The sequence below is a fragment of the Meleagris gallopavo genome, chromosome 17 (genome assembly GCF_000146605.3).
Source record: "Meleagris gallopavo isolate NT-WF06-2002-E0010 breed Aviagen turkey brand Nicholas breeding stock chromosome 17, Turkey_5.1, whole genome shotgun sequence".
NCBI classification, from domain to species: Eukaryota; Metazoa; Chordata; class Aves; order Galliformes; family Phasianidae; genus Meleagris; species Meleagris gallopavo.
Window position 1 is genome coordinate 2,646,076 of NC_015027.2, and position 27,124 is coordinate 2,673,199.

Here is a 27,124-nt window from a genome sequence, read left to right on the forward strand (position 1 = left end):
ATTCAAGCTAACAAGCAGGAGTAGCTCTTACATTAAGAACAGACTGAGGAATAAGCAGAGGTGAAAGCACATTTTTAGTAGACACAAACAACCCTAAGGGAATATCCAGCATACATCCAATTTTATTACACAGCTAAACCAGCTCAGCAATTAGTTTCCAGTCACTCCAAGCAACCGATTTAGCATGTTATCCAAAAAGTCAAAATAAGTATTTTCAATATGCTTTACAACTTCCTCCAAAGGTGAAAGTGAGAAGTTTCAACACCTGAAAACAATATTTATTATTACTTTTAACATACTTCTCTTTTTATCATCATGAGGGTAGCAAGACATGAGATTTTGTAGAAATCTTATATTCTGAATTATCAATTTCTGTTGTCAGCTATGGTCATATTAGGAGCACCTGTGGCATTATCCAAGCTGGAGGATGGAACATTTGAGCCACAGATCTTCTAAATTATGACTGAAATCCTTTACCTCCCAACAACTGGGAGACTGTTGAAGATCCTCTCTTTTTTTTGTGATGAGACATCTAGCCCTCACATCTCAAAATATGAAGTTGGAGGACACATTAAGACATCAAATAGAAGCAATAAACAGCCTGTTTTAAGTAAATGGTTTATCTCCACAGAAATTTACAGCAGATGGCAATTTCCAAGGAACAAACTCCTAGCATAGCACTTACCATCATTTAACAACCTGCTGTTAATGCCATAAGCACATCCTAGACCGCAATTTCTCTGCTGTTATTTTGATCAACATCTTGGTTATGTTTTAAAGCAAGGCACTGATCCCATTTGCAGCAAGGGACCAAGTATCTGAACAGACTTTACAGAGTGAAAGAGAAAAGAGTAGCTTGGATAGACAGAAAAGCAAGGAAAATTAGAAAATCAATGTGGAGAAGGAGAGGAGTGCTAGACATTCTACATAGTACAGAACAATAATCACCCTGACCTTTCTTTGAAAATAGAAACAAAGTATTTCAAACTTGCTTCTTCCCACAAAAATCTGACTTAAGACCTAATTGATACAGAAAAATCTATACATTTAATTCACTTTCAAGCTCTTCTAAGTTCTGAAGAAGACTTGACTAAAACTTCAGTACACATCACTCATGTATCATTTGTCAGAAGGATTTCTTTCATAGTCTACCTGCTTCTGAACTCAACTGAATGAATTCTAATCTGCAAAACTTTGGAGTATTTATTAATTTATGACGTAGGTAATTGAATGTTTAGATACATTTCTTTAAGCTAGAAGGCATACCTTGCTGTGATACTGTGGCAGAAGTTGGCACCCCAGCTTGATGCTGGTTTCCTAAAGCATTCAGAGCATTCTGAACAGTTCCAGCTTGGGAAACCGTCTGCATGACAACAGGACCCTGAGGTCTCAAATACTGCTGACCCGGTGCTGAAACTATCTGAAGAACGCTTCCTGCAATGAAGGATTTTTAAAAACATTAGACTGGAGAGTGTAAAAGGACCAACAAAGTTCTGTACCAAGAGATACTGCTGTTACAAACTACTTCAAGTTATTCAATAAATGTGTGTGGGGGGAAATTTAAAATCCATTTAAAATTCCATAATCTCTACCAGGAGAGATCATCTTCGTCTCCTGCCAGAGATTATGAATGAAGTCTTTATAGTTACATGGGAGTTTAATATATTCAGGGTATCACTCTGGATCTAGCTAGTTTATATGGAATTTGGATGAAACCCTCACTCAGGGTTTCCTCTATTTATTAGTCACAGCAAAAGATTTCTATGTTCTCCTGAATGTGGTGACCCACGCCACCAAGAGGGTAAATGTGAGAACAACAGTGTATGTAGGACATTCAGATCAGGGTAACAATAATTCAAGAGTTATTTACACCATTTCAGAACTAAAGAACATCCTCAGTTTTGCCTGTATCTGCCACCCATTGGGAAGTTTATCTGAAATAATTTCACCTTACTTTAGCTGTATCGCATGTGTATGAAAACAAGTTCAATAATAAAATCTTCAAATACAATATTGTAATAGAGCGTAACCATGCCTTTCACATTTAATCTTCAAAACAGAGCTAGCTTCTATTTCCTGTGTCACACAGCAAAAAGGCAGACAAGGACAATAAACGCAGTAGGGGCAAAGATCTTCTTAAGGTACAGCCAGAAGGGATGTGCTGTCCACATCAAAATCAAGCAGTCTAAATAATGAAAACTCACTGTATTGGAATAGGTACCTTGTAACTGCAAAGGCTGCCCTGCAGTGAGCTGACGAAGTTGGCTATGTGACAAAGTAAACTTGTTGCCTTGGAACTGCAGTGTTACAGGGGTCTCTGGCTGAGCAATTCTGCCTTGTGCTCCTGCTATGGAAGCCAGCTGCGCTATTTTTACTACCTCACCACCTGTCAAGGAGGGAAACAAGCATTAAGAAAAACAAAGAGGGAGGAGAGCCGTTCAACATTCACAATTTTAAGCTTTGGTTAGTACACTGGTGCCGAAGCACCTTCCATGCATAATTATACTCAGTGCATCAAAAGTGTCATATAGAAGTTAAGCAGGTATTGCTTTCTGTATTTGTTGGACAAACTGGAAAAAAGCTGATTGTTTAAAAGCTAAGAACATCAACATTTGAGAAGCTATCACTTCCATTAGCAAAGACATAAGAGCGACCTGAAAACTCATGTGACACTTTGTAACAGGACAAGTATAGACATTGAAGTGATTTCCACTGCCTTTTCAAGAGCATAAAGGAAGAGACAAGAATTTGCTATGCATGTAGCAATATAAATTCACCTTAAAAATAATCTGAAATTTGCTGATGAAACCTAATTCATATTTCAAGCAGTCTGCAATTAGACAAACCAAAAAGCTTTAAAGTGATGAGGACCAAGCTTTTTGTGTTTTAAATGCAGAATGGTTGGAGGCATGTAAGCATTAAGTTTTACGATCTCAAGAAAAGACTGTTGTGAGATTTTAGCTTTTGTAAAGGCAGCGCGTTACCCCAGAGATAAAATTAATACATCAGTGCTCTACTCTACACACATGCTAATAGGCAGTGCACATCCAACCTTAAAGCAAAGCCTCATTGCTTTTCTCTGCCTAACAGTTGCGACGCTCCTCTCTGCGAGAGGCCTTTAGCAGATGGATTAGTGTTTAATACGAAAGGAACAATTAGGATAGAGCTAAAACGTTTGGTCTGAAGGAAATCTTGCCAGCAGAAGAAACATGCAGAAATAGGAGATTAAGTTGACACCGCTAATGTATGTCCACAGCAATTCTATTGTTTCTTATCCAATTTTCGATTTTCCTTGGTCAAAAGCAACATACTGAGCAAGGCTAATCAGAAGAGTGAAAAAAAACAATGATTTCTGTACACATTTTAGGGTGCCTAGTAACTTAACCTCGTTGTAGTAAAAAGGTGGGAGAAACCTCGAAAGGGGAGGCCACTTACTAGGCAACCGTGCCTGGGCCTGGGAGGTGAGGACCAGCCTCTGAGGCAGCACACTCTGTTGGATGGTGTGCGGGGGGGGCTGTGGCTGGGCCTGGCCCAGCTGGGAGGCCTGTGCTGCGGTCTGGCCCCGCTGTTTCACAGGATGGGCTGTGCTAGTTGCTGTGGTGAAGGTCGCTGCGGGCTGGTGTCTTGGAGCACTGGTGGAAGCCTGAGTTGTCTGAAACTGTGCTGCTGCAGCTGCAATCAATAAGGTTTGTTTGTGCAAGCTGTTAGAGGTTTTAACTCACTCCACTGCTTTAAACAACCTGCATTGAAAAGAAACCTTCCAACAGGATATTAAAACAGCTACAGGAACGGCTTTTCCTTACAGACTGGGATTTCTAGCCATGCCTCCATCCTACTTTTACAACATCATTTATTCAGTAAGCATTGTTTAAAGGTTAAATAAATACACAAAAGCACTGTAAACTTCCACGTTTGACAGAATGTTACATGTGATCAGGTTTTAAATACCACTACGCCATATTTACTCCACACACTATCAGTTAGGTTACACAAAGCTTAGTTTTGCATTACACTGACAGATCATATCATAGAAAACTAGTGGGGAAGTTTACTGGCAATTAGTTTGTCGGTATTTTTAAGCCATTAGTATTCTAGACCATTAAGCTAAAGGAAGGAGTTCTATTACCAGGCTGACTGGTACCAGTGTTTAGAAGTCTATGTGATCAACAAAGCCCTAAAACTCTCTTACCTTGATTTGAGGACACTGTAGCTATGGGTGATCTTCCCCGTACTTGTCCCTGCTGAGTTACTGTTGCTGTGGTCACCGTGCGTTGTACCTGAGTGCTTGGAAAAACTACAGTCCTGCCCTCTGGTTTCTGCCCATACTGAACTGGTTGGAACAACCTGAAAAGACGACGAGAAGTCAAAGACCACAGGAAGATCATACTTCGGCTCTTAAAAAAATAAGTCCTGGCACTGGGGAAAGTATAAACTGATCCTAGAGTTACTTATCTCTTGCTCACAAAGGTGAAGCTGGCAAGACTCAGTACTTCAGCAGACTTCACTTACAGAAATCCCATAAACTCAGTTTGCAAAATGTAAGAAATAAAACCACGTTTCTTGCCATGCATCCAGTTAGATGCAAGAAGCAGCAGAATTACAGCAAACAAGTTCAATGCTCCAGCTCCAAGTCTAGAAAAAGAAGGGGGCCCCTGTATCACTTTCAGAGAGATGCCAGCATGTCATCAGGCCTTGTCATCAGAAAAACACTTCCACATAACTTGGAGATCACTATATCTGTGAGAGAAATACTCTTAAAAAACGGTGCTGACAAAAATTACGTCTCTTATAACCGCAAGCACAGCTAACACTGTAAGCACAGCTAATAGCCTCAAAGAAAGATTTCCCAACTAAGCTGTAAAACAGTGCTTCTTGTCAGATAAGAACCTCAAGAATAAAATCCATACGCTGGTCAAGTCAAAACTTCAGAAAAATCAATAAACTTCAAATAGAGTTGTATGCCTAAAAAAACCCGATTTAAATGGATTCCCTACTTCCAAAGGTAAGCAAGAAAAAATACAAAAATACAAAGCAAAGCCTGACACTTTATGTCTACCTATCTAGTCATGTGATTCACATAAACACAGCAGCAGATCTACATCTTGCTCCTTGTAATTCTAGCTACAAGGAAGACGTGCACATACCTGCTTGGTTTGAGCTTCACTGGGTTAGGCCTAGCTGGTGGTGGAGGAGAGCTGTAGATTTCTTCAATTAACTTTCTAGTAACCTTTTGTTTTGGCAACATTTGTGCTTCATAGCGAGTCATTTTGTTTTCCATTCCAATGAGATCAAAAAGGGAGAGGTCTGATTCCTAAGGATATTGTAAAAATAAATTTTTATATGATGGCACTAACAGTCAATTACTCTGTGTTCTACGCTGAAGTCATTTTCTACATTTTACTTTTTTATATGATATAACTTAAAACTTGAAGAATTTGTTTATTAGTCAAAACTGCCTGAAAACATTCATCGACACTCACTGAACGTTGGAGACTAAACAGCAGATGCCAACACAGTGAGGCAGTGAGTGTGCATTTCAGCCATGGCTACAGCAACGTGAAAGACAAGCCATGCTGATCTGCTAACAGTGGTGAAAATAGTATTCTGCAGCTAAGAATTTGCTCTACCAAACAGTGTTAATTGTGTTCTCTGTACTGTTGTGGTTTCCATGGAAATTAACAGGAGGCTTTAGTTCCAGAGTGACCTATATAAATACTGGTATTTTTCAAGGGCACTCAGAAAGAGAAGAAGAGTTAACTATTCTACTCACCTTCCAAATATCCCTTTCTAGGGCACTCAGTACAAGAGATGCAGTTCTATATTCCAGCGTTTCTGATACATATGAAGTACTCGAAAGCCGGGGGTTTATCAGATCTGGGTGATTACAGATCCTTTGCAGCTGCATCAGGACATGCAGGACACTGATGAAATGTCCACTTTTGAGAGCCTCTTGAGTTCTACCAAGTAAGATATATAGAAACACATCAATTTCAGCACAGCTTTTATAAAGGCATAAAAAGATGTCCATCAATCAGAAGAGAATGTGCAATGCAGTATGTTATTCAAAATCCGTGGCACAACCTTAGACTTTAAGTGTTTCTAAAGCATTTAAAATAGCACTACAGTAAATATCAATTTGGAAACATGATGTTTAGGTACCAGTGCTACCTTGAAGTCAGCTACAACCTTATATCCCTATCCTCAAAATTCCTTTGTTGTGTCTGCACTACCCCATTTTACCCAATAATAACCACGTGGTGTTACAGCACAAGTAACTGAGGGTAAAGGCAGATACATTTTGGGCTTTAGGTAATATGGAACCACACATTTGAGAAAAAAAATCTTAAAACAGAGACAAAACTGACCAATTACTGTTTGAATTTTAGGTCACGGATGTAAAAGCAGGCATTTTTCATTAGGCTCGTAGCAACACCGACTGCCATTTTAGCTTACAACAGAATCACTTTTTACTCCACGGTCATGTAGAAAAACTATTCTATTGGTCATCCAGAAAAATAATTCCAGCCATGACTTCCTAACCATATCATCTAGCTTAAGCACCAAAAATGACAGCATTTTTAAATTCCATTTTAACCCCTTACCCTGGTTGTAATATGACATCTTCATACATCGCTTTTTGTCGACTAGAAAGACGGCACTTCAGTACATGCTCGTATTTCTTTGTTAGCTGCTTTTCAACATCTCTCTTTGATCTTCGCAAAATAAACGGCTGAATCATCTGAAACATTTCAGAATTGAACTAAGAACTTCTCACTTCAAAGACAGTTTCACAACAAGAAGCTAAACTCATTTACACCCAATATATTTTACATGATAAACCTCACAAGCCACAAGCTGAAAGTACACTGTTGTACAAACATTACTTGTTCTTTGATTTCTGCACATTATGCTTCAAAACCTGAGCCTTATGTTTTTAAAACAAACGTCCACTCTTTCACGGTAGCAGAAAATCCTGCTTACAGCTGGACTTTCTTCTGTCTGAACTGACCAAAGTAATAAGCAAGGCCAAAAAGCAAGAGCTAAACCTTATCTTTTCCTTTCCTCCTTATTTTCACAACAGCTTTTAATACAAGTACTGTAGAAGGACAGATAAAAAAAAAAAATGACAACATACCCTGTGTAACCTGATGACCAGTTTATGGCAATAATCCTGGTTTTCCTCATTAGGTGCTTTTACTGGAAAATCTAGATAAGGTCTGGAAATGCCTGGAATCAGGAAGTGCACCATGGTCCACAACTCCATCAGTGTGTTGTGCAAAGGAGTGTCTATCAGAAGCAAACGATGTTGGCTGTGAATAGTAAGAGAACATTTTTAAGCAACATAGCAACATTACAAAAATGAGACCAATGTTCAAATGCTGTAGCTTTAGGTCTGCCTGAAATAAGCAGTGCTAATTACATTCAATTTAGAATAATTTATCTTTTTAATCTTGAATATACCATCAAATTAGCTTCCTCATTGCAGAATAAAAGAACATACAAGAGAATCTCTTTTGAAGCACGGATTATCAGCTAAGAGGAGTGCTATTGTTACAGCAGAGACCACTAAAGGATCCTGAGCATTTCTCTGTAATCCATGCTTGAAACAGTGTGAAATCTCCACAGCTGAGTGCTGCTAAAGGGTATGGGAATTCAGACAGACTACAGTATTCTTAGAGCTTTCTTTTGAATAGAAAACTCATGAGACGTTAAGAAAGGAAAAACCCACTGCCAGCACAAAAATAATGCTCTATTCCATACCTGCGCAGACTAAAAAGCGCTTCCCAGTGTTTCTCAGTCATGTTCTTAATTTGTTGCATCTCATCTACTATTAAGTATTTCCATCGCATTTTCATAAATGCTGGGTGGCCTTTGAACAGCTGCTTGTAGGAAGTGATACACACATTAAAGCTGTTGGGTTCTGACCATTCCTACAGAAGAGGAAAGAAGTGACAAGACAGAAGTTGAGGCAGAACGCTCTGGTATCTTACATCCTGCTACATCCTCACTATACTCTGACCCAGATGACTCTAAAAGAGAGCCTTGCATTGCAGTGGTTCAGAAAGCAGATTAAGGACTGAATGTGTTCATCAATACCACGGGAGTTACAAAGATGCTTTACAGACCTAGAAGCATAAGATGTAAGTTTTCTTGTAAAGCAACTTATAGTCCTGAAAACTTTTCATACCCAATCAAGGTGAAAGGAGCACACAGATAAATACATCTAAAGTGAAAAACATAACAGTCTAAGGTCTTGCAAAATACAATACCTGTCTCTTTGCCCTTAGTTCTCTTTGGCTGCCAAAGTACAGAAGAATCTTCAACCCTGGGCACCAGCGTTTCAGCTCTAGCTCCCATTTCAGTATGTTACAGCTCCGTACAACAACAAGGTGAGGACCCCAGTTACCTACAGTTTAAAAAACAGGAAGAGACTCCTGATCATTTATGTTGACTTATTTCAACCCTGATTTTTAAAGTGAAGCATTACTAAAATCATCATTAAAAGTGAGATTCAACAGCAGATGAAATTAAGTAACTAATCTATTTGTTATCTCCAATGAAAGATACTAGTTCCACAAGCTTTGCCCTACTTGTGTTCTTAGGCTACAATTGACAAAGACAGTGCTGGCCCAGTACCTATCTAAAATAGTGAGATTTAGATAATGTAAATTAACATACCTTCGTTACAAGCCAAGTGTGCAAAAAAGGCAATGATTTGCACTGTTTTTCCAAGCCCAGCCTCATCTGCCAAAATGCCATTGAGATTTTTCCTATACAGTTTTGCTAACCAATCCAGCCCAATTTTCTGATATTCTCTGAGAGGCCCATATAACAGGGATGGAGTATTGTATTTGACCTGTAGTGAGAATGAATTGTTACTTCCAGTTAAAGTCACAGAGCACATAACAAAACACGTTCAATCTGCGATCAGTGAACAGGAAACATTTACTGTTAGCTGTGGCTAAAATCTGCTAAATCACACAGAAGGCATTCTTTATGTAACACACACACACAGTAGCAGGAAGTAGGGAGTTTTACCGCTGTTGTTATCCTAGAGCTGCCTTTAGGTAACAGCACTTCTGCTGCTGCAGCAACTTCTGATATGTCTCGCATGTGCTTCTTTGGAGGGCTTGATCTGTCTATACTCTTGTACTGGTCAATGCTGAGAAGTGAGTCTATGAGGACAACTTCCTTCTGAGGACTTTCCCTATCAGACATATGGTCATCCACTTCTATGAAAGATAAATGACATTGGCATTGAAAATAAACTTAAGAAGCAGCTACAGAAAGTAATTGAGCTGGTTAGCATTCAGATAGGAATCTAAAAAGAAACAATTAGGAGATCATAAAATAGAATCCTAGAATCATTAAGGTTGGAAAGGACCTCCATAATCTAGTCCAACCGTCCTCCTACTTCCAATATTGCCCACTAAACCACATCCCTAAGAACCACATCTACATGTTTCTGGAACACCTCCAGGGTTTCCACTACTACCAGGAGTAGCCTTCTCCAGCATCTGACCACTCTTTCAGAGACAAAGTTTTTCCTAATACCCAACCCAAACCTCCCCTGGCACAACTTGAAGCCATTTCCACTTTTCATCTGTTCACTGGGAGAAGAGCTGAGTACAGGGAGATGATCACAAGCTAAAATGAAAATAACTTAAGCTTGGAATACAGCATTTTCTAGATGTTCACCATTCAGTAGGTGATCAGGACCATTAGCTTTTTTCAACTTCTATAAAGGTCTCTTCATAATACCTAAAACCTATCTTTAAATATTTCATTTTATCACCACTTCAGTGTAGAACAGATGGCAACTGTGTAATAATAGCTATTATGTGTGCTATTTTATTCAGTGTGGAGAGTTTCCTTTATTGCTCACTGTTGTTTCTGAGAGCCTCACATGCAACTCAAGCTGGCAAATTTTATTCCCTTTTCATAAACTGAGTAATGAAAAGAAAAATTCCTTACAGACCATTATCTAAAAATATTTAGTAAGAACAGGAATAAATCTAACAACCCTCCTAAATGTTTAGTCAGGAAGTCACTGTATTTTGCATTCATTTTTATAGAGAACATTGCTCATCACTTAAAAATAAAAATAATTACAGATATGATTCACTCAGTATTTGTTTTCTCTTGTCATTCAACAACGATCCTGGGAACCGTTCAAGTTGCTTCACTTGTAAGTTAACATTTTCTCTGAGACAAAAAGTAATTACCTTCTTCACTGCTGTCCTCTTCACTGTCAGGTTTAGGCTGGGGCCAGTGAAAACTTTCAGAAAAGGCACCTTCATACATCTTCAGCAAATCATCCAGAGGCAATTCAGCTGCAAGTCATTAACACATGTAAGTTTATAAATACCAAAGCTTTTAATAAATGATATCATTACTTTTAATCTCACGACATTCTTCACTTGTTTAAAACCAGTCCTCTAATCAGAAGTTAATTGAAGAGGTAATTACTACTTGGAGGACAGCAGCATTTATTTAATGACACATTACAGAGAACACTTGGCATTACACCAAATAGTTTGCTCAACCAGCTTGCTTTTTACTACACTACAACCCAAGATCCAAACTAACAGTAAGCTACTGGTTGGAAAGGGAGCTGCAACAAATCAAAGTTTGTTGAAAAATAGTTGAAGAATTCAGAGCTTCAAAACTGAACTGTACCTCAGCCTTGCTGACCAGAATTTCTATGATCCTTCTTTTGATTTGTCGAGGTAGGAAGGTACATACTGTTAAAGGCCAATCAATCAAGAAACATTCTAATTAGGAACTTGGCTGACCAGCCAAGAGTTATAATCCCTCCAACTGGCCAGCTGGCTGCAGCCACTAAGCTGCCAAACAGACCAAACAAATGGATTTGGGAATTGCATATTAATTGCCTAGCTTAGTGGGCAGCTTGCTTCTGAAAATCAGCAAGGTTTTTACCACGATAACTGAAGTGATCCCTATGGGACACTCGCATACACCAAGCTCTGTACAGCAGCTATTGTTAAGTTGCTAAAGAAAGAAACTGCCAGCCCAAAAATTGTGTCTCAAAGCCCTTTACCACTCAAGTATTTATACTCCCCAAAACCAGCCTTTCTGCATCATTTCAGACTTACCAGGTGTATCACAGAACTCCTCTGAGATGCTCAAGACAGCTAATGACAAATTGTTTATATTCAGTCTGATACACTTCTGTTTTTCAATATTTAGTGTAACATGTAACTAAAACTTAGGCTGAGAGCCTTTTGGTGTGAAAGAAAAGCAATGCTTTGACAGAGACTTTTTTCTCGAGTTACCTTGCTTGTTAACTAGTTAAGGACTCAAACTCCTTCCTCAAGTACAGATGCCCATCAACATCCCATAAACTAACCTTATTTACAAATACAATAACTACACCACGTTCTCACCTGTTGTCATAGAACTCTCCAGAGAGAAGAGTGAAGCTACACACTTACCTTCCTTAACCAGATTTGACAATTCAGTTTGATGGTTTATATTTCCTTCTTTAGCTTCTTGTTCTTCAATTGTTTCTTCTTCATCTTCAACTGAAATCAAAACAAATGCTAACTGCGGCATTCAAATTACATTACACTTTGGAAAGCTTATACCTATGCATCCTTCAAGCATACTAACAGAATATCACATTAGCAGGTTTCCAAAAGAACAAGATGTGTAGATGGAAAACAAGAAAATCTGGAAATCTGGAAGTAGCTATGCCTAGAAGTTAAAAAGTTTACAAGAAAAAGAGAGAAGTGTTACTGTCTTGAGACAGAGGGCAGAACAGCTTAGCACTGGCTGACAGGGGACCCCTGAGGTAGGTTATTTTGTAGCTTTAAACTGGGGATTTTCCTTGTCAGAAACATGACAGAGCTGTCTCCACAAGAAAGTCACTGAAGTAGATGGTTATTCAGTCTGAAAGCTTCAACAGAAGTTTAAGATCTCTAGTAAGGTTTGAGAAACAAAGGAATGAGGAGAAGCAGAATTAAGATCCACCAGCAAACACGGTACTTTGTTTCCAGGGAAAAATTTATTTCCAAGTTTTCAATGAAGCTCTTTCCACAGTTGTCTATTTAATCTAGGAAGTGGATCAGGGTTGCTATTTGTTTTGTGAAAAGCATCCAACCCATGCAGTAACAGACTCAACACCAGTGGCTTCAACGTTTTAATATATAACTTACATACTATACTACACACAAAACTTTGAAAAGTGACATACCTTCCTCATCAGTCAAAGATGTGCTTGCCTTTCTTTTCCTCCCAGATGACGAAGAACTCTAGTATTCAATAAATAAAATATTTAAGATCATAGAGAAAACAAAGCTAGGAACTTATTTTTATTTTTTGTATTTTTAATGAATGCAAGTGCCTTGCAATTGCAGCAACAATCACTAATAGACATTTAACACATATTAACACTTTCCTGGTCACACAAAAACAGAACAAAACTGGAAATACCTTTGCAGTACCTGTGTCAAAACCAATTATTTTCTCCCCAATAGTTGTTGCCAAACTCTCATTTTTATATTAAGAACAAAGATAAAAGATTTTTATTTATTTAATTTTTTTTATACAGTGCACATCAAATCCTGTAATTCCATCTAAAACACATACACTTTCAGTAAGCTCAAAAGTAAAAATTCCTTTTGGAATTGATACACATCCATCTGCTTTACTTAGTGATCCACTAGTTACTCTCAGCCTGACCACCACCTGCAAAAGCAAATTGCAAAAACAAATGACCACCTCAGGTTCAGAAGCCCATTAACAGCTCTCAGCCATACATTTTCACCTGGCCCACTTACACAGATGCAGACACTCCTCCCCTGTACTGAAACAGCCTGCAATTAGCCATTTCAAATGTATGTGGCCCAGCTGTGGCACAGAGTAGCAGAAGAATCTTTCTCTTAAAAGCAGTACTGAGGCACAAAACTGCTACCATGATTAGAATCAAAGACTCAAGTATTTGCTAGTCAATAGAAAAAAGATAACATGCAGACTTTCGTGCTGGTCTGCAATCATTCAATCTCAAGTGTCCAGCATACACCACAGCATGGCTCAGCCTGTGCAAAATAGCAGCCACAGACAGCATTGGGTCCACAGTTTAGCTGAAGCACAGGCTAAAGCTTGTTCCCAACAGAAAATGCAGATGCAAGCATTCTACTTAGAAACAGGGAAGCATTTCAGCAAGTAGGCATCATCGGTGTCATACCAGATGGCTCAGAGCCACAGAACAATCCCTTGCCTATTCTTCTCCCCTCCCTCTCCCCACTTGTACAGATGGGCTCAAGGAGCCTGCTCCGTTCACGAAGAAGTGAAATTGCTTCTAAAGTGTTCTCGATAACACCAGGCAAAGCATTGGCAGGCAGGCCAACAGTCACACACAGAAAGCAGAGCTGAACTCACCCAACTGGTGAAGGGGCCCTGTGTCTGTACAGCACTCCCTCTCAAGAAGCAGCCCAAGTCCAAGAGCTGCTCTTCCTCCAGTGGCTGGCCCTTATACGAGCTCAGGGTGGCTCCACCCCTTCTGCTCAGGTGGGGAGCACAGGTGCAAACAATTTGGCTGCGCTCCCTGGGCCAGCCATACCCCTTCACCAGGTGCTCAATCAGCAGTTCTGATGAACAGCTGGTCATGCCCTGACCTAACCGCTCCCTTACAGAGTCCAGTACACGTTTCACCTAGGGCTAAAGATAGAGTGGATTAAACCAAACAAAACTTCAGTAACATATATCTACCTATGTCAGCAGATAAACTAGTAGGCTGACGAACAGACAAATACACACTTTCATGTCTCACAGAGTTTACCCCTGGCTACAGCAGAAGAAATTCCTGCCCGAAACAAAGTCTAGCAATCTGTGTATTTTTTTGGTCTTAAAATCTTACAAGGACTGATTCAAAGCCACTGAATAAATATGAATGTGCTTCCTTTGACACATCATCTAATATCCAATACTTTCAAATGACAGTAACCTGTTTGTCAGCACTGTATACTCAGGGAAGATGCTTCACGCTTATCAAAACTGGCTGTCACACAGGCAGTGACATTTCAACTCTTTATTTTTGAAGAGACAGAAGGACTTACCATTTCACTTTCTTTTTCCAGTAAAAGGTCTTCTGAAGATTTTGCATCCTTACCTGAAAAATTATTACTCTTGATGTGAGTAACAGTTTTAAACTAAAGAACATAGAGTTGGATTAGACAGCAGGAAGAAATTTTTTATTGTGAGAGTGGTAAGGCAGTGGAACAAGCTGCTGAGAGAAGATGTGGATGCCCCATCCCTTAGAGGGTCCAAGGCCAGGCTGGATGGGGCTTTGGGCAACCTGCTCTAATGGGAGGTGTTACTGCCTGGGGCAGAGAGGTTGGAACTAGACAAGCCTTAAGATCCTTTCCAACCCAAACCCCTTTATGATACTATTAGTCATTTAGCCATTTTACACTTCTTACATTCACTTCTAAAAGTACTCAACAGAAAACAAAACTGGTACTAACAAAATCAAGTAGAAAAAAATTACCACAACTTACAGCTCAGATCTGAACAAGATCTATTAGCACTGCACAATTTTATTACCAGCAAGATGAAAACCCACTGAATGAAATTATGTGAAACAGCAGCAGAATTTACACTGAATTTCTTACAAAAAGAAACACAATTACCTTTTCTTGAAATTTTCTTTAAATTCAAAGCTTTTTTCCTTTTCTCTTGAAATTCAATTTGCAGTTTTATCTCAACAACCTAAAAGGTAAATAAAGTCTAATAAAATGCTTCACTTTTATAAATACGTTACTGAAGACTAAAAAAAAAAAACAACAGTGTAACCCACTGACATACCAGTAAGTTGATATTTTACCTGTTCAATGTTAGACCAGAAATATTCTATTTCTCTGGCAATTGATGCAGCAATTCGCCTTAGTTTGTTTTGTTCTTCCCTTTTAGCTCGCTCTTCATTAAGTTTCTTCTCCTCATGATAACGGGCCACAGTTCTTACCATCTGCAATGCCATGAATACTGAATTAGCTTATTTCAGAATACACATCATTGTATTTCTTACGTTAGTAGTAGGCAGATGTTGACAGCAGTTTAAAAATGTTAGCACTTTGCTCCATTATTACTAATTCTTACCATATCAGTAAAGCAACAGACATCAAAAGCGAACGAAAAAGGAAAGTACAAGAAGGAATTCCAAATTCACTCCTTTTACTCAATACAGGAATTAGAAACATAAGAATCAGCAAATAAGAAGTCATAGAAATCACACCAGAAAATGTCAAGAGACCAAAGTAAAGAGTTCAGAAAGTACAAACATGAATGACAAGTCAGTGGCTGCTAAATGCTGATCCAAATGAAGGTCCCTAACATGCTGACTTCCACAACTCTGAAGCACGTTGCCAAGGGAAGGATGATTTCATATCTGTCCTGTGTGTTTCTTTGTCAAAGACTGCATGCTTGTTTTAAGTAGGCAGATTTTACATACTTAATCACTCCAATTTTCATCCCACCACTAAATGAATTACACTTGCTGCTTTACCCTCTTCCCCTACAGAAACAGTTCTGTAACTGCTGCCCCACTACTCCACATGCATTTGCAGCCAATAAAATTATCAAGTCCATGTCAAATGTCAGGATACACAAAGCTGACAACATGGTTTCTCACTTAAGTGAAAATCAGTGCTCTATATTCTCATCACTTACAGTCATACAGGAAAATAGAAAAACAGCTTTGCAATAAAATCAACTGCTCTGATTCAAAACCATAAGTATCTCAAGTACCTTCTTAGCAGTTGCCATCTTCCACTTTCTCTCTTGGGCAAAATCAGTCGCCATCCATTGCATTTCTTCCAGCAAATAATCCCAGTGAGATTTGGGTCTTGGAGCCTCTTGGAGTTTAGGCAGTCGCCTCAGGGACCATAAGCCTTCCTTCCTTAGTTCTGCTATTCGCTGATGGATTTGATTTTCCTTAAAAAGAAGCACATATAGTTAAAAGGAGCTGCAGAATACACTTAAAATAGCCAAATACAAGAATAACTGCTCACACTCAATCGATATACATCGACAGCAAAAAAATTTAAAAAAAAAAAAAGAAGTGTAACATCATGAAACAAAACTCATGTCTGAACACCACACTAATGGAAACAATATTAAACTAAATTCAACCTATGCAAAAAAGTCATTTAACCTTTACTAGAAGAGGTTCTTTATTAAATAGCAGGATTAACTCCCAGAAAGTCCAATAAACAATTTATGAGACACGTAAGCTGCAATCGAATCATCTGTTTTTTAATAAATTGAAACTGCAGCTATATTTATCCACAACAAAACCAAAAGAGAAATATATCTTCATTGTTAATACAACTTGATTTTTTGGCGAAAAATGAAAACTGAAAAAAAGACCAACCAAGTTCTCTGTGATGTCAAATTTAAAGCACACTGCCTGTATTAACTGTTATGTTATGTATGTGTTAACTGTTTACGGGTTTTCAGAAAAAAAAATACTTACCAGCTTGACTTGCTCAGCAAGCTTGTCTTGAGAATTGTCCTGTGGCAATACTGCTGCATTCTGAGCTGGACTTTGTGTTTTAGGTGCTGCTGCCACCGCTAAGCCTGGGGGTTTTGATGCAATAGGAGATAGGGACTTGTTAGTTGCAGGAGAGGTCCTGTTTGTTTGTACTGGATACGTAGAAGGCGGTGCTGTGCCTGAGATAGCTGCTGGTGCAACGGATGAGGTAGGCGGTAGTATATTTGCTGTAAGACGCTGAGAAGTCTGAACAGGATCTGCAGATGGTCGTGTCAGAGTCACAGCCTGCCCAAGAAATGCATCTGTTAGCAATGAGTTTGGTATTCATCACTGTCTAAGTCTACATTTCAGCGAAATGTAACAAAGACTTTAATTCTGTAAAAAAAAAATTCACACCTGCATTTGTGTAAGGAAAGATTTCTTGTTTGCAGGCTACCCATAGATGCATTAATTTTAAAATACCCATATTTCGCACGTATTTTCAAGGAGACAACGTTCTTGCACTGCACTGAGCACAAATACAGATTTGTTCTCACCTCAACGACGTCCACATACCTGTTGCTGTATTGTAGCTTGCGGCTGCGACACTTGATTTGGTGTCTGTCCTTGTACATGGATTGCTGGTGGCACCTGCTGCTGAAGCGGAGCTGGAAGCGGAGCAGAAGTCAGGGGGACGCTTTGGGGCTGGATCTTCACCTGAATCTGGGGCTGAGTCGGAGATTCCACTATCTGTGGCTGCTGCTGCGAAATCTGCAGTGCAGCTGGAAGAGACGTCATGGGGACATTCACAGGTTGCAGCCTCCCAGGCAGCTGCGGCGGCGGCGTATGCAGACTTGCTGCGTTCTGCACAGGAGGGCCTTTGGAAGGGTCGTACTGCTGTTGGCTCTGTTTCTGTCCAGTCAGCTGCACCGTTTGAGGAGTGGGAGGCATTCCACCTACAAAGCAAAAGGAAACAACCCAGATTAAATTAGAGGGTCCAGTGCTCTTTACTCATATAAAGAGGAAACCAACTGCAAATAGACTAATTTGTTACTTACTTTGCCACAAGACACCATCACTTGAAAATACCACATCACAATCACAAAATAAATCACTATTACAATAAACAATGAAACATTTCATGCACAGGACTGCAACTAAAATTTGGAGCACGGTAACTATAAAAAAAATTATTAGATGTCTTCTGAATGTCCTCTACTTAAAGGAAAAAAAAAAAGAAAAAAAAAGGACTGGTGAGCAAATGGAAATTTAACCTAAAATAACTGTATTTAATCTAAATAAAACTTAGTTCTTAGCACATTGACTCTATTGCTTAGTCTGAAGTTTGGCACAAATATTGAATAATTTTTTTCTTGAAAGTTGCAAATTAGAGGAGGTTTTTCTTTTCACAAACCATTGGCTCAGGTCCAGAATTCTCAAATTAAATGTTTTGCATCAGCATCTGTGACGTATTTCCATGCCCACATGCACTTCTGGAGCCCGTCACTCAGCTCCTTAAACGAACCAGGCATTGCATACCAAGTATTAATTTACAAGGAGAGGTAGGTGGTGGGGCCAGGATCTTGGAAGGCCGGGAGCCCAAGTTTCTGGTCCCATCACTAACGTCTCCTTGTTAAATTAATGTGCAACTGGCATGTGGTGACACAGTACCTTGTGCCGTTGGCATTAGCTGTTGAAGCGGAACTCCTGAAGCCACACCCGGATGCTGAAAAACCATCCCATGACGGCCCACTTCAATTCGTGGTCTCTTAGACGAATCTGTGATATTCAAATTCCATTTATGGCATGGTACAATGGAATGGGTTGTTTTACAAAGCAATCTACTACACATGATTCCAACACTAGCTCAGAAAGCTATGACTACTATGCATGTGTAGCATTTATGAAGAAGATGCTCCAAGGGCAGGGTCCCTTTAACTTCCAGTTGGCCGTCTCCAATCTTCTTAGCCAGAACAAGCAACCTAACAGCACCTCCTTGCTTGCCAGATCCAGTCCTATGTATTGTGAGCAGAGTGCGCTCTAAACGCAGCACCATTCACAACAAATAGTCCTAAGGACCTGGGAAAAATTGTGTTTCAAGCATCACTGAACAGTGGGCTCCGTTAACTGTCTGGAAAAAAAAGTAATAAAGAAAATGAACTGAACTTCTTCCTGAGAAACATACCTGCCGGTGCCAGTGTCTGCTGCCTCTTAAAAGCCTCCATTTCTATGGTGTTCACAGTCCCTGTTACTGGAGTCCCTGTATGCGTTTGCTATTGGAAAAAAAGAAACAAACCACAAAAGTTCAATCTGTAGATAGTCTGGCACCAAGATGTTAATTTACAAATGGATCTAAAGAGACCATCACAGAACAAAGCCTGCAGAACAGTGGTACAATGAAGAAAGCAAGGCTGGTTCAATATCTGCCAGATGGTTTCAGATGCCCACGTTGCACTGATAGTCTTTGATCAGTTCAAATTTCAAAATTGCAACTGAACAGAAGAAGGTGGTTACACACAGTACACATTTACAATTTAGTTTCATTTTTAATAAATGGATGTTTTCATTAATGTATCACCCTTTCTTTATTATTTGCACAAGGCTGCGATTAAATTAGAACAACGTACTCATATAGCTTTAGAGCTGCAATAAAAGGTTGACAAGAGAAATTAAAGACTGTGTCTTCATTACAGGATTAATTAGAAGGGAAACTAGATGAGGAAAAAGAATTTATGCAGAAACTGTCATAATTAAGACAATACAAATATCAGAGAGTCAATGCATTTGTGAAAGCTAATCCTTTTCACTGCAAAACATCATAAATTAATTAATTCTCATCCTGAAGATAGTTTTAAGCTTACATGGGTCTTCACCACTGTCACTGTCAGGATAGAGCTCCACAAGCTTTAAACTTGAAGCATTAGATGAATAATGGCTAAGAATAAAAGATGGAATAAAAGAATCTCAGCCAATCTGCCAATTTCAATTCCAGTTTTCCAGCCACTAGACTGGTATTTGTTGGCAAAGTGACACTCATTAAGTAGCATTATGAAGAGAAACACAATATTGCTGTAACTCTAATGTCACCTCAGAGCATGTTGGAAAATGCCAGACATTTTGCTGGAGCATAAATATCATGCAGCTATGAATTAGCACTACAAATTGAGAAGCATTGCTGGTATCAAGATGGCTTTGATTCAGCAAGTTGGAGCTTAGCTTCAGCAAGATTATGCAGTGCATGAAAACTTTATTTTTATGTTACTACAATTGATATTGACAAAGATGGCAGATAATGTATCCTGGAAAATTGGTTCAGTGTGAGACCCAAACAGCAGACACGTATGTAAGATTTATCAAACCAATCTTGGGGCTATAGGATGATTTCCATGTTCCTTGGGCTCTCAGCTTCACCTGGCAAGTTATTAATGCCATCAGTGTTTGCAGAAGTCCAGCTCTGTTCAGAGCTTTTGTGAACCTTATTTTTAAATTCTCCTCAATTTTTGCCACGCTAAATCCAATATTCTTCTACGCAACTTACCATGAGAAAAGTAAGGGCTATCCGAAGAAAGGGTTTCACAGATTCTGTCAGAAAATAAAAAAGCAGCCTTTCTGTATTGTAACCTCTTCACCCTAGAAAATGAGTTTATCTAAGCCTCCTCCAGTTCTCTACACACAATTTGCAGTGAGAACCTCTACCACATCCATCTACAGTAACCAACGTGAAGAAATATTATCACAACATAGCAAAGACAGAAATTTCCCAGAAGAATCTTCTAGTTTACTCACAGGTCTTTTTTTCACTAATTTTTGAATAGAAATTCTGCCAATGTAAGCTAAGCCTAAGGAAATAAACACCAGGCTACATTGAAATTAACTGTAGCAGCCAGCACCCTTTATCCCCATTGCCTCACTGAACAGTACCAATAACCAGACCATGGCCACCCTGAATGGCTGGGTTTCAAACAGTGCTTTCTGAGGTCTGTACATCTCATAGCACTCAGATTCTATCAGTAACTAGGAATTAATAACTTCCAATCTCTTTGCTGCTGTGAGGACATTTGTGGCTGCTCTACAGATACTGCCACACTCTTAGATGGGAATTTTGATTTTAAAAACATCTGTCTTGCACCCACACCTAGTGCCAACAGCTCACTGCCATATCACACTCAGCATGGACCAAGTTTTCAAGTGTCTGCTTTATCAAAGGTAAATATGCAGCACATTGCAAGTTCAATGGCCAATGGCTGGCAGAGCATAAGATGCATTTGGAGAATTATTCAAAATAAGTCACAGAAATGTGTTTTGCACAATGCTCCTGAATTAATTAACAATTCCTGTTAACGTGCCGTTGGAAATCAATGCTTTCTGAAGCACCAATTGGAGGAGATGCATCCTGCAAACTACTCCAAATGCTGCTTTGTCTTATCTGCACTATTACTCTGGATGACCATACTTTGCCATTTTCAGGATGCACGTCTACCTCAGGATTTTTCACTGGCATTTTCTGAAGTGCCTGCCTCCAGCTGTCTGCGTCATCACCACCTAATTCAGGCCAGGCACTTCAAAGAGCAAAGAATTACATCTTTACAAATTGCAGTCACATACCACTTACGTTAGACTAAACTGTCCTAAGTTTAATTAAAATAACATAGCTCTCCAGAGGTCACGGTTATGCAGCACACTCACAGTAATCATTCCAAGTGCTGCACTTACCCAATTTGAATGATGCTGATCAGGACAGATTATTACTCTGTAAACAGTTACAAAGACAAAGCCTGATAGGAAGAGCTGCTAACAGTTGGGGCTGAAAGGTATTATCACATCCACTCTGTTTTATACAAGGTGAGCACATACTCCAGAACACCTCTGAAATGTTTAATGCTTCTAGAAGTAATTCTTTGTTGGTGTAGCCAGAGCCCAGAGGAAAACCTGACCACTGCCATCAGTAACCTGGTACAGTGTGACATACTTTGAACAGCCTAGATGAAGCCTGTGCACCTAAGGAGACTTCATAGATGTGTCAGCACGGAGCATAACAACAAGCTGTCAGTGAGAGCTGTCACTGTGCAACTCACTGCTGAAATGACACTGAGAACAGTCTGCTTGTTACACACGAGTTCACAATCCACCCTACACAACATTTAACTCTCCCTGTCCCAAATCCAGGAGGAAGGCAGTGCAGTCCATACAGCTTGTGAGGCACAGGACAGTAACTCCTCATGGGACATCTTTAAGTGTGGGCAATTCACCTAAAAGGTAAAAACTGTGGTTGCAGGGGAACCAAGGTATGGCTATGGGACTTCTCAGTCTGGGAACGCAGAGCTGAGAGCAGCTGCATAAGCACACAGCTGCTCTACTTTGAAGTTTCCACCATCACTGATCCACAAAAAAAAACACAACTATTAGATTTAGACAGAATCTCTGCTTTGTTCAGGGTTATTTCATGTTAAAAGAAAAAAAGACCTAAATAATGAAGTTCAACACTTCAGTTTCTTCTTTCCAACATCTATGTCAGAATTAATGGAAAGGAGTTAGTTATTTAAAAAATAGCATTAGAGGGTTATCAGCATTATTTGAAACATTTCACAGAAGGTCTCACCAAAACCTTCTTTAGTCATACTCAAAACCTTTAATACATAAAGAAAAGAAAAAAAGAAAGAAGGAAATTTAGAAGAAACCCACAATTACAACGCCACAGACAAAAGAACCCATGTTATCACTATGCGGAATGCACAAATGAAACAAATGCATTAGGGAAAATCAGGGAAACAAAAGACAAACAAACCAAAGCAAAAACATTCAAGCTGAAAGTTAATGAAATAAGCCAGCAACCTGGAGACAAAGATGCAACTTCCTCAGAGCTTCATTAATATTGATGCATTTGAAGATTGCAAAGTGTTTTTGGTTTTGTTTAGATGATAAGGGATGGGCTCTAGGGAAAATTCTAATTCATCTAAGAAATATCAAATCTGAATGAAGAAAAAAATCTGGGATGAAACTACATTTTAGAACCATTGAAAAGTACCTGAAATGGTTGCTGCTGGGATGAAAAAGCAGCAGAAACATTTGGAGGAAGCTGGGTTGCTATAGCGACAGGAGTACCAGTCTGCCCATCCTTTCCTGTCACAACCTTTACCTGAGAGAAATATTTTGGGAAAAAAAAAAAGAAGGGAGAATTCATTTTCTTTTTAAAGTTTTTTCTTCTTTGTTGCTTTGTTGTTTGTTGTTGTTTTTTATTGGCTGCCCAGCACGCCAGCAGTGCGGACGGCCCCTCACTGAAGGGAGGCTGACAGCCAGGCAGCCAGCAGCATGGTTTGGGACACGCTCTGCCTCACTGCAAAGAGCAGAGCCAGCCTTGACTATCTACAGCAGCTTCCCACCGCTGCAAACCTTCCGTAAATCCAGTTTACATAAAAGCGTGGTTTAAATTTAATGACTGCTGCTCCTAACAGACGACAAATCAGCATGACAGACAGTTTGAACTGAAGAGAGCTCCAACATTTATTCAAGCGATGAGCACAGCCACCATTCGCTCTGCCTGGAGCCGCCAGCGATCGCCCTTCCAGGCAAGGGATGAAGCGTTTGCTTGAGCAGGAAGTGATAAAGAAAGGGGAGGGGGAAATTAAAGAGGAGACAAAAAAAAATAAAACACAAAGAACATACTCAAAAGAAGTCTTAATCTCTCAAAAGGATTCGTCGTTTGAAAACACAGTCTTTTGCCTTTGCAGACTGCAAAATTCTGCAGCATTAAACAGACAAACGGCCGTCATAAACAAGAGAGTCTGAACAGCACAGAGGGGCGAAGCCTCAACTGATGTAAATTGTAGCAGTGCCACTGATTTCAGTGACTTTGTACAATTCACAGTCACCCAAGTTCTCTCAAAACTCACATACTGCAGTTAAATGGAAGAACAAGAACATCCAAAAAACTGGACAAAATTCAAACCAAGTGAAAACTCACTGGATTCCAGTGTCGATAGCTTTGAGGTTATTGAATATAGAAAGAAATGGTTTCCTAGTCAAGAAACTTATCTACAAAACAGTGAGCTTTCTCTACTATAACATTAAAATTCTGCACAAATTCCAGCAGGAGATGCAACCACATATAAAAGCACCAACATTCCCTGAATACTCTGATTTCTAATAGATATTTCAAAGCAATACAAATTTCTTTATATAACTGGTTTTGTTTCATCTTTTTTTACACACTGGCATATTTATGTCCATATTTACTTCTGCAAATTTCTGAAGGTATTTATTTGCACAGTGCCATCAGTTACAGCAACACTGTTGCAGCCACTTGTCATGTAATTGGCCAGACAGGCATTGCTCCAGCACCCAAAGGCGCCTTGCGCTGCAGGTCAGGATCCACACAAGTAGCTGTAAATATGCAGGAAAAGTTGTACTGCAAAGAGGGCAACTCTTAGCAGCAAGCTCATTGCAAGCCATTTGCCAGTAGTAAACACTGCATCCAAATTCTTTAGTTATTTTAAATCTTTGCACAAAATAACAAAGTTCATGTCCAAGTACAAGTTGGGTTTTACCATTCAGACCGCAATGCATGCACAAAGCTCTAAGCCTAAACAAACTAACTCATTACTATGGGCCCATGCACATTATAATTAGATCACTTCAGGGTTTTTCGCTGGCCACAGCGACACTAAGCCTCAGAAATGTCTATACTCACAAGTCACAAGAACCAAATAAAGAGACTTTTTGCTTACTCTTTTTTGGTTTATGTAAGTCTAGAATGTGAAATTTAATCTATGATGCGTACATTCTGAAAGCTTAGAACAGCTTCCATAATAAAGCCACCTATGTTTGTGTGCAGGCTTACATACTAACTAGGACAGTGAAAGTTGCTTTCAGCTCTCTGTACTTTGCTTTTGCAGCTGATGGCATGCTCAAACCAACTTGTCCCATCACACCACCAAGCAGAATGGCATTCTCTCAAACCAACCATTTTTAAAAACTGCCATATTTCATCAATAAAAATGAGTTTTCAGGTGCCATTACACTAGCTAATGCTTTGCAATTCAGGTGCCACAACTTCACCCGCTATTTTAATCCAAAATATTAACAGATCCTTACCTCATCATTGATGACCTCAGATTGTTCTTCCTCTTCTTCTTCTTCTAGATCCAAGTCATTTTGCCTCAGGTAGGCTTGCAGGGGAACACAATGTTTCTTCTTAAAAGCTAAAAAGTCCATCATATTCCCTTGAAGATGTTGCAGGAAAAACAATTCAATCAAACATTCCTTAAAAGTTTCCTTAAGGATTTCCATTTGCTTGTGGTGGTGATCCAAACACTGCTTTCTCATTTGGGCAGTCTCTTGGTTGGCAGGAGGGATCTCCTCCAGTTTTTTGGGCTGCTTTTTCACTGCCGTGTTAACTGTAGGCGTAAGAGGAAGACTTGACAGCGCCTGTGGCACCGTGGCCCGTGAAGGACTCGTGGGAGGTGGGGGTGATGTCATTCCAAACGCACCAGGGCCTCCAACTCCGGCTATTAATCCCCCAGAAGCCCTGTCGTAGCCAATGGGTCTGCTCAGCTGCTGTCCTTGAAGCACTTGCTGCTGCTGTTGCATAAGTTGCCCTTGGATAATATTGCTGATCTGGGGTGGCAAGCTCGTTGTCGTAATATGGCCCGGGCTAGTCAAGGATTGCATGTTTGCTCCGCTAGCTACTGGACTTTGAGGACCAAGATGATGAATGGTGCCACCAGACTGTGAATGAGGTTGTGAAAGTCGGCGCTCCCTTACCGTAGCAGGTGTCCCAGAAGATGGAAGTTGCACCTGCGCTGCAGCTCCTTGAGCAATCTGTGCAATTCCCGGCCCTTCCTGATACACAAAGTGCCCACCATTCGAAGGACTCAAGCTGATTTGCCTCACAAGCACGCTGGCGTCCACAAATCCTCTGGTAGGGCTCTGGCTGCACATACCCAAGCCGGGGCCTGGCGTACCCGCCCGAACGTTCGGTAACGTCTGCACCGGCACAGGGCTAGGCTGCGTGGGGCTCTGAGACTGAACCTGCTGGGGCAGCGGTGACGTGACCTGGATATACGATGGGGATCCATGCTCAAACCGCCTCTGCTGAGGGCTGAACTGAAAACTGGGCGATGTCGGGTTTGGAATTGGCAGTGGTGTCAGTGTGATCTGCTGGTTTCCCGAAGCCACCGGTCCGACGTTCTGCAGCGTGATGTTCACATTCTGACCAGCCACTGGGCTTCTACTCATTATAAACTGCTGAATTTGGTAACTGGGGGACTGGGGTGCAGATGGACTTGCAGAAGGTGCAAAAGAAGCCGCAGGGGACTGGGGCAGATTTGCTTGTTGCTCTTCTCCCTCACTGCCCGTGAAGGACCTGGACCTCTGGAGCTGGCGCTGGGCATTCTGAGGACCATTACCATGGTGCATTCTCAGTAGTATATGGTGATTTGTTTTTATAGAATATGCTGAAGAAATACATAGAAACAGAAATTCAGGTAAGGCAAATATCGTTTGTAACTGAAACTCTTCAGTAACTACATAAAATAACATTTTTTTTTAGTAATAATTCAGTTACCCTGTCCTTGCAGTTATACATCTTCAGCCAGATCACGTGAAATCTTCACTGACACAAATTCACTTCAATCTCTCACGTGTTTCTCTAACTTCTCTAGTTGTTCTAACTAACAAAATACTCTCAAATAGTTTGTAAATTATACATTCCTCCAAGCTAGCTAAACAGACTTAAATAATAAAAAGTACATATTCTTTATTTTCTTTGTAGCTTCAAGAATGAATGGTCTCCATTATCCCAAGGACCTGCCCTTCTACATTTGTTATCCCAAGCACATCACTGTTCACAACATTAAGTACTACCTTCTTCAGAACACAGTACACTTAGAACATAAGGCAGGTAGGGTCAGTGCTAACTGGAAACACGTCAAGTGTGGACATACACTGGGTGACTATTGTTAGTGCTCTTGAAGAAGAAATGCATCGTGAAAAATGCCCCCATCAAATAAACTCGAACTTTGATAAAGCAGAGCGCCCGGTACCTTCCTCTGCCTTCTCCTTCCTTCAGAAGACCAACCCCGTAACGAAATGAAAGCTAACGCAAACAGCATTTCATTGAAAGCGCTACTTATTGAGCCGAGGTATCCAGACACCCAAAAACGCTTTGATTTTCAATTGCAACCACCGACCAAAACAAAACTCCGCTGACAGCACCGAGAGTTGGCGCGGCGCTGGGACTCGTGCAGCAGCCCGAGGAAAAGAGAGCGGCTCTCAGCGCAAACAGCCGCTGCGCGCCGCCTTCCCCGAGCCCGGCCTGGGAGCAGCCCCGCACAGCAGCACGGCGTTCGGCACAGCACTCTGCACAGCAGCACAGTATTCTGCACGGCAGCTCGGCTCCCCGCACGGCGCCGTCCCGCTCCCCGCGCCGCCTCCATCCGAAGGCTGCACAGCGCGAGCGGCACCGCGACTCTTTCGTAACTCCGACACCGAGCAATTAAGATCCAAGCGATATCGCCCGTCGCCAGTAACAAGGCCCTATTATGTTGATTATTATACCTCGGTCACACTCGCGGCCGAGCGAAAGCACCCAATTAACTACGCGCCGATAGGAAGCGCGCTGCCGAGAGCGAGGAG

General features: G+C 40.4%; 1 protein-coding gene across 8 annotated transcripts in view; it reads right to left on the minus strand.

Annotated features, from left to right (window-relative positions):
• EP400 (E1A binding protein p400) overlaps positions 1 to 25,940 on the minus strand; it is a 45,161-nt gene extending 19,221 nt beyond the window's left edge. For 4 of the 8 annotated variants that reach the window (XM_010720017.2, XM_010720018.2, XM_010720019.2 and 1 more), the window contains exons 1-24: positions 24,584 to 25,940; positions 18,678 to 18,765; positions 18,164 to 18,271; positions 17,069 to 17,448; positions 16,496 to 16,798; positions 15,769 to 15,954; positions 14,849 to 14,989; positions 14,655 to 14,733; positions 14,082 to 14,134; positions 12,218 to 12,275; positions 11,457 to 11,546; positions 10,227 to 10,334; positions 9,040 to 9,233; positions 8,680 to 8,857; positions 8,271 to 8,407; positions 7,762 to 7,931; positions 7,136 to 7,310; positions 6,603 to 6,739; positions 5,771 to 5,957; positions 5,145 to 5,311; positions 4,190 to 4,344; positions 3,436 to 3,672; positions 2,222 to 2,386; positions 1,267 to 1,434 (exon numbers count right to left, since the gene is read on the minus strand). In XM_010720017.2, coding sequence (XP_010718319.1) covers positions 1,267 to 1,434; positions 2,222 to 2,386; positions 3,436 to 3,672; positions 4,190 to 4,344; positions 5,145 to 5,311; positions 5,771 to 5,957; positions 6,603 to 6,739; positions 7,136 to 7,310; positions 7,762 to 7,931; positions 8,271 to 8,407; positions 8,680 to 8,857; positions 9,040 to 9,233; positions 10,227 to 10,334; positions 11,457 to 11,546; positions 12,218 to 12,275; positions 14,082 to 14,134; positions 14,655 to 14,733; positions 14,849 to 14,989; positions 15,769 to 15,954; positions 16,496 to 16,798; positions 17,069 to 17,448; positions 18,164 to 18,271; positions 18,678 to 18,765; positions 24,584 to 25,906 — 4,987 coding nt within the window. In that variant the 5' untranslated portion in view covers positions 25,907 to 25,940. Of the gene's footprint in view, positions 1 to 1,266; positions 1,435 to 2,221; positions 2,387 to 3,435; positions 3,673 to 4,189; positions 4,345 to 5,144; positions 5,312 to 5,770; positions 5,958 to 6,602; positions 6,740 to 7,135; positions 7,311 to 7,761; positions 7,932 to 8,270; positions 8,408 to 8,679; positions 8,858 to 9,039; positions 9,234 to 10,226; positions 10,335 to 11,456; positions 11,547 to 12,217; positions 12,276 to 14,081; positions 14,135 to 14,654; positions 14,734 to 14,848; positions 14,990 to 15,768; positions 15,955 to 16,495; positions 16,799 to 17,068; positions 17,449 to 18,163; positions 18,272 to 18,677; positions 18,766 to 22,517; positions 22,629 to 24,583 lie in introns of all 8 variants that reach the window. The other 4 variants (XM_010720023.2, XM_010720022.2, XM_019620980.2 and 1 more) reach the window with 3 other exon arrangements.
• Positions 25,941 to 27,124: the final 1,184 nt, after the last annotated feature.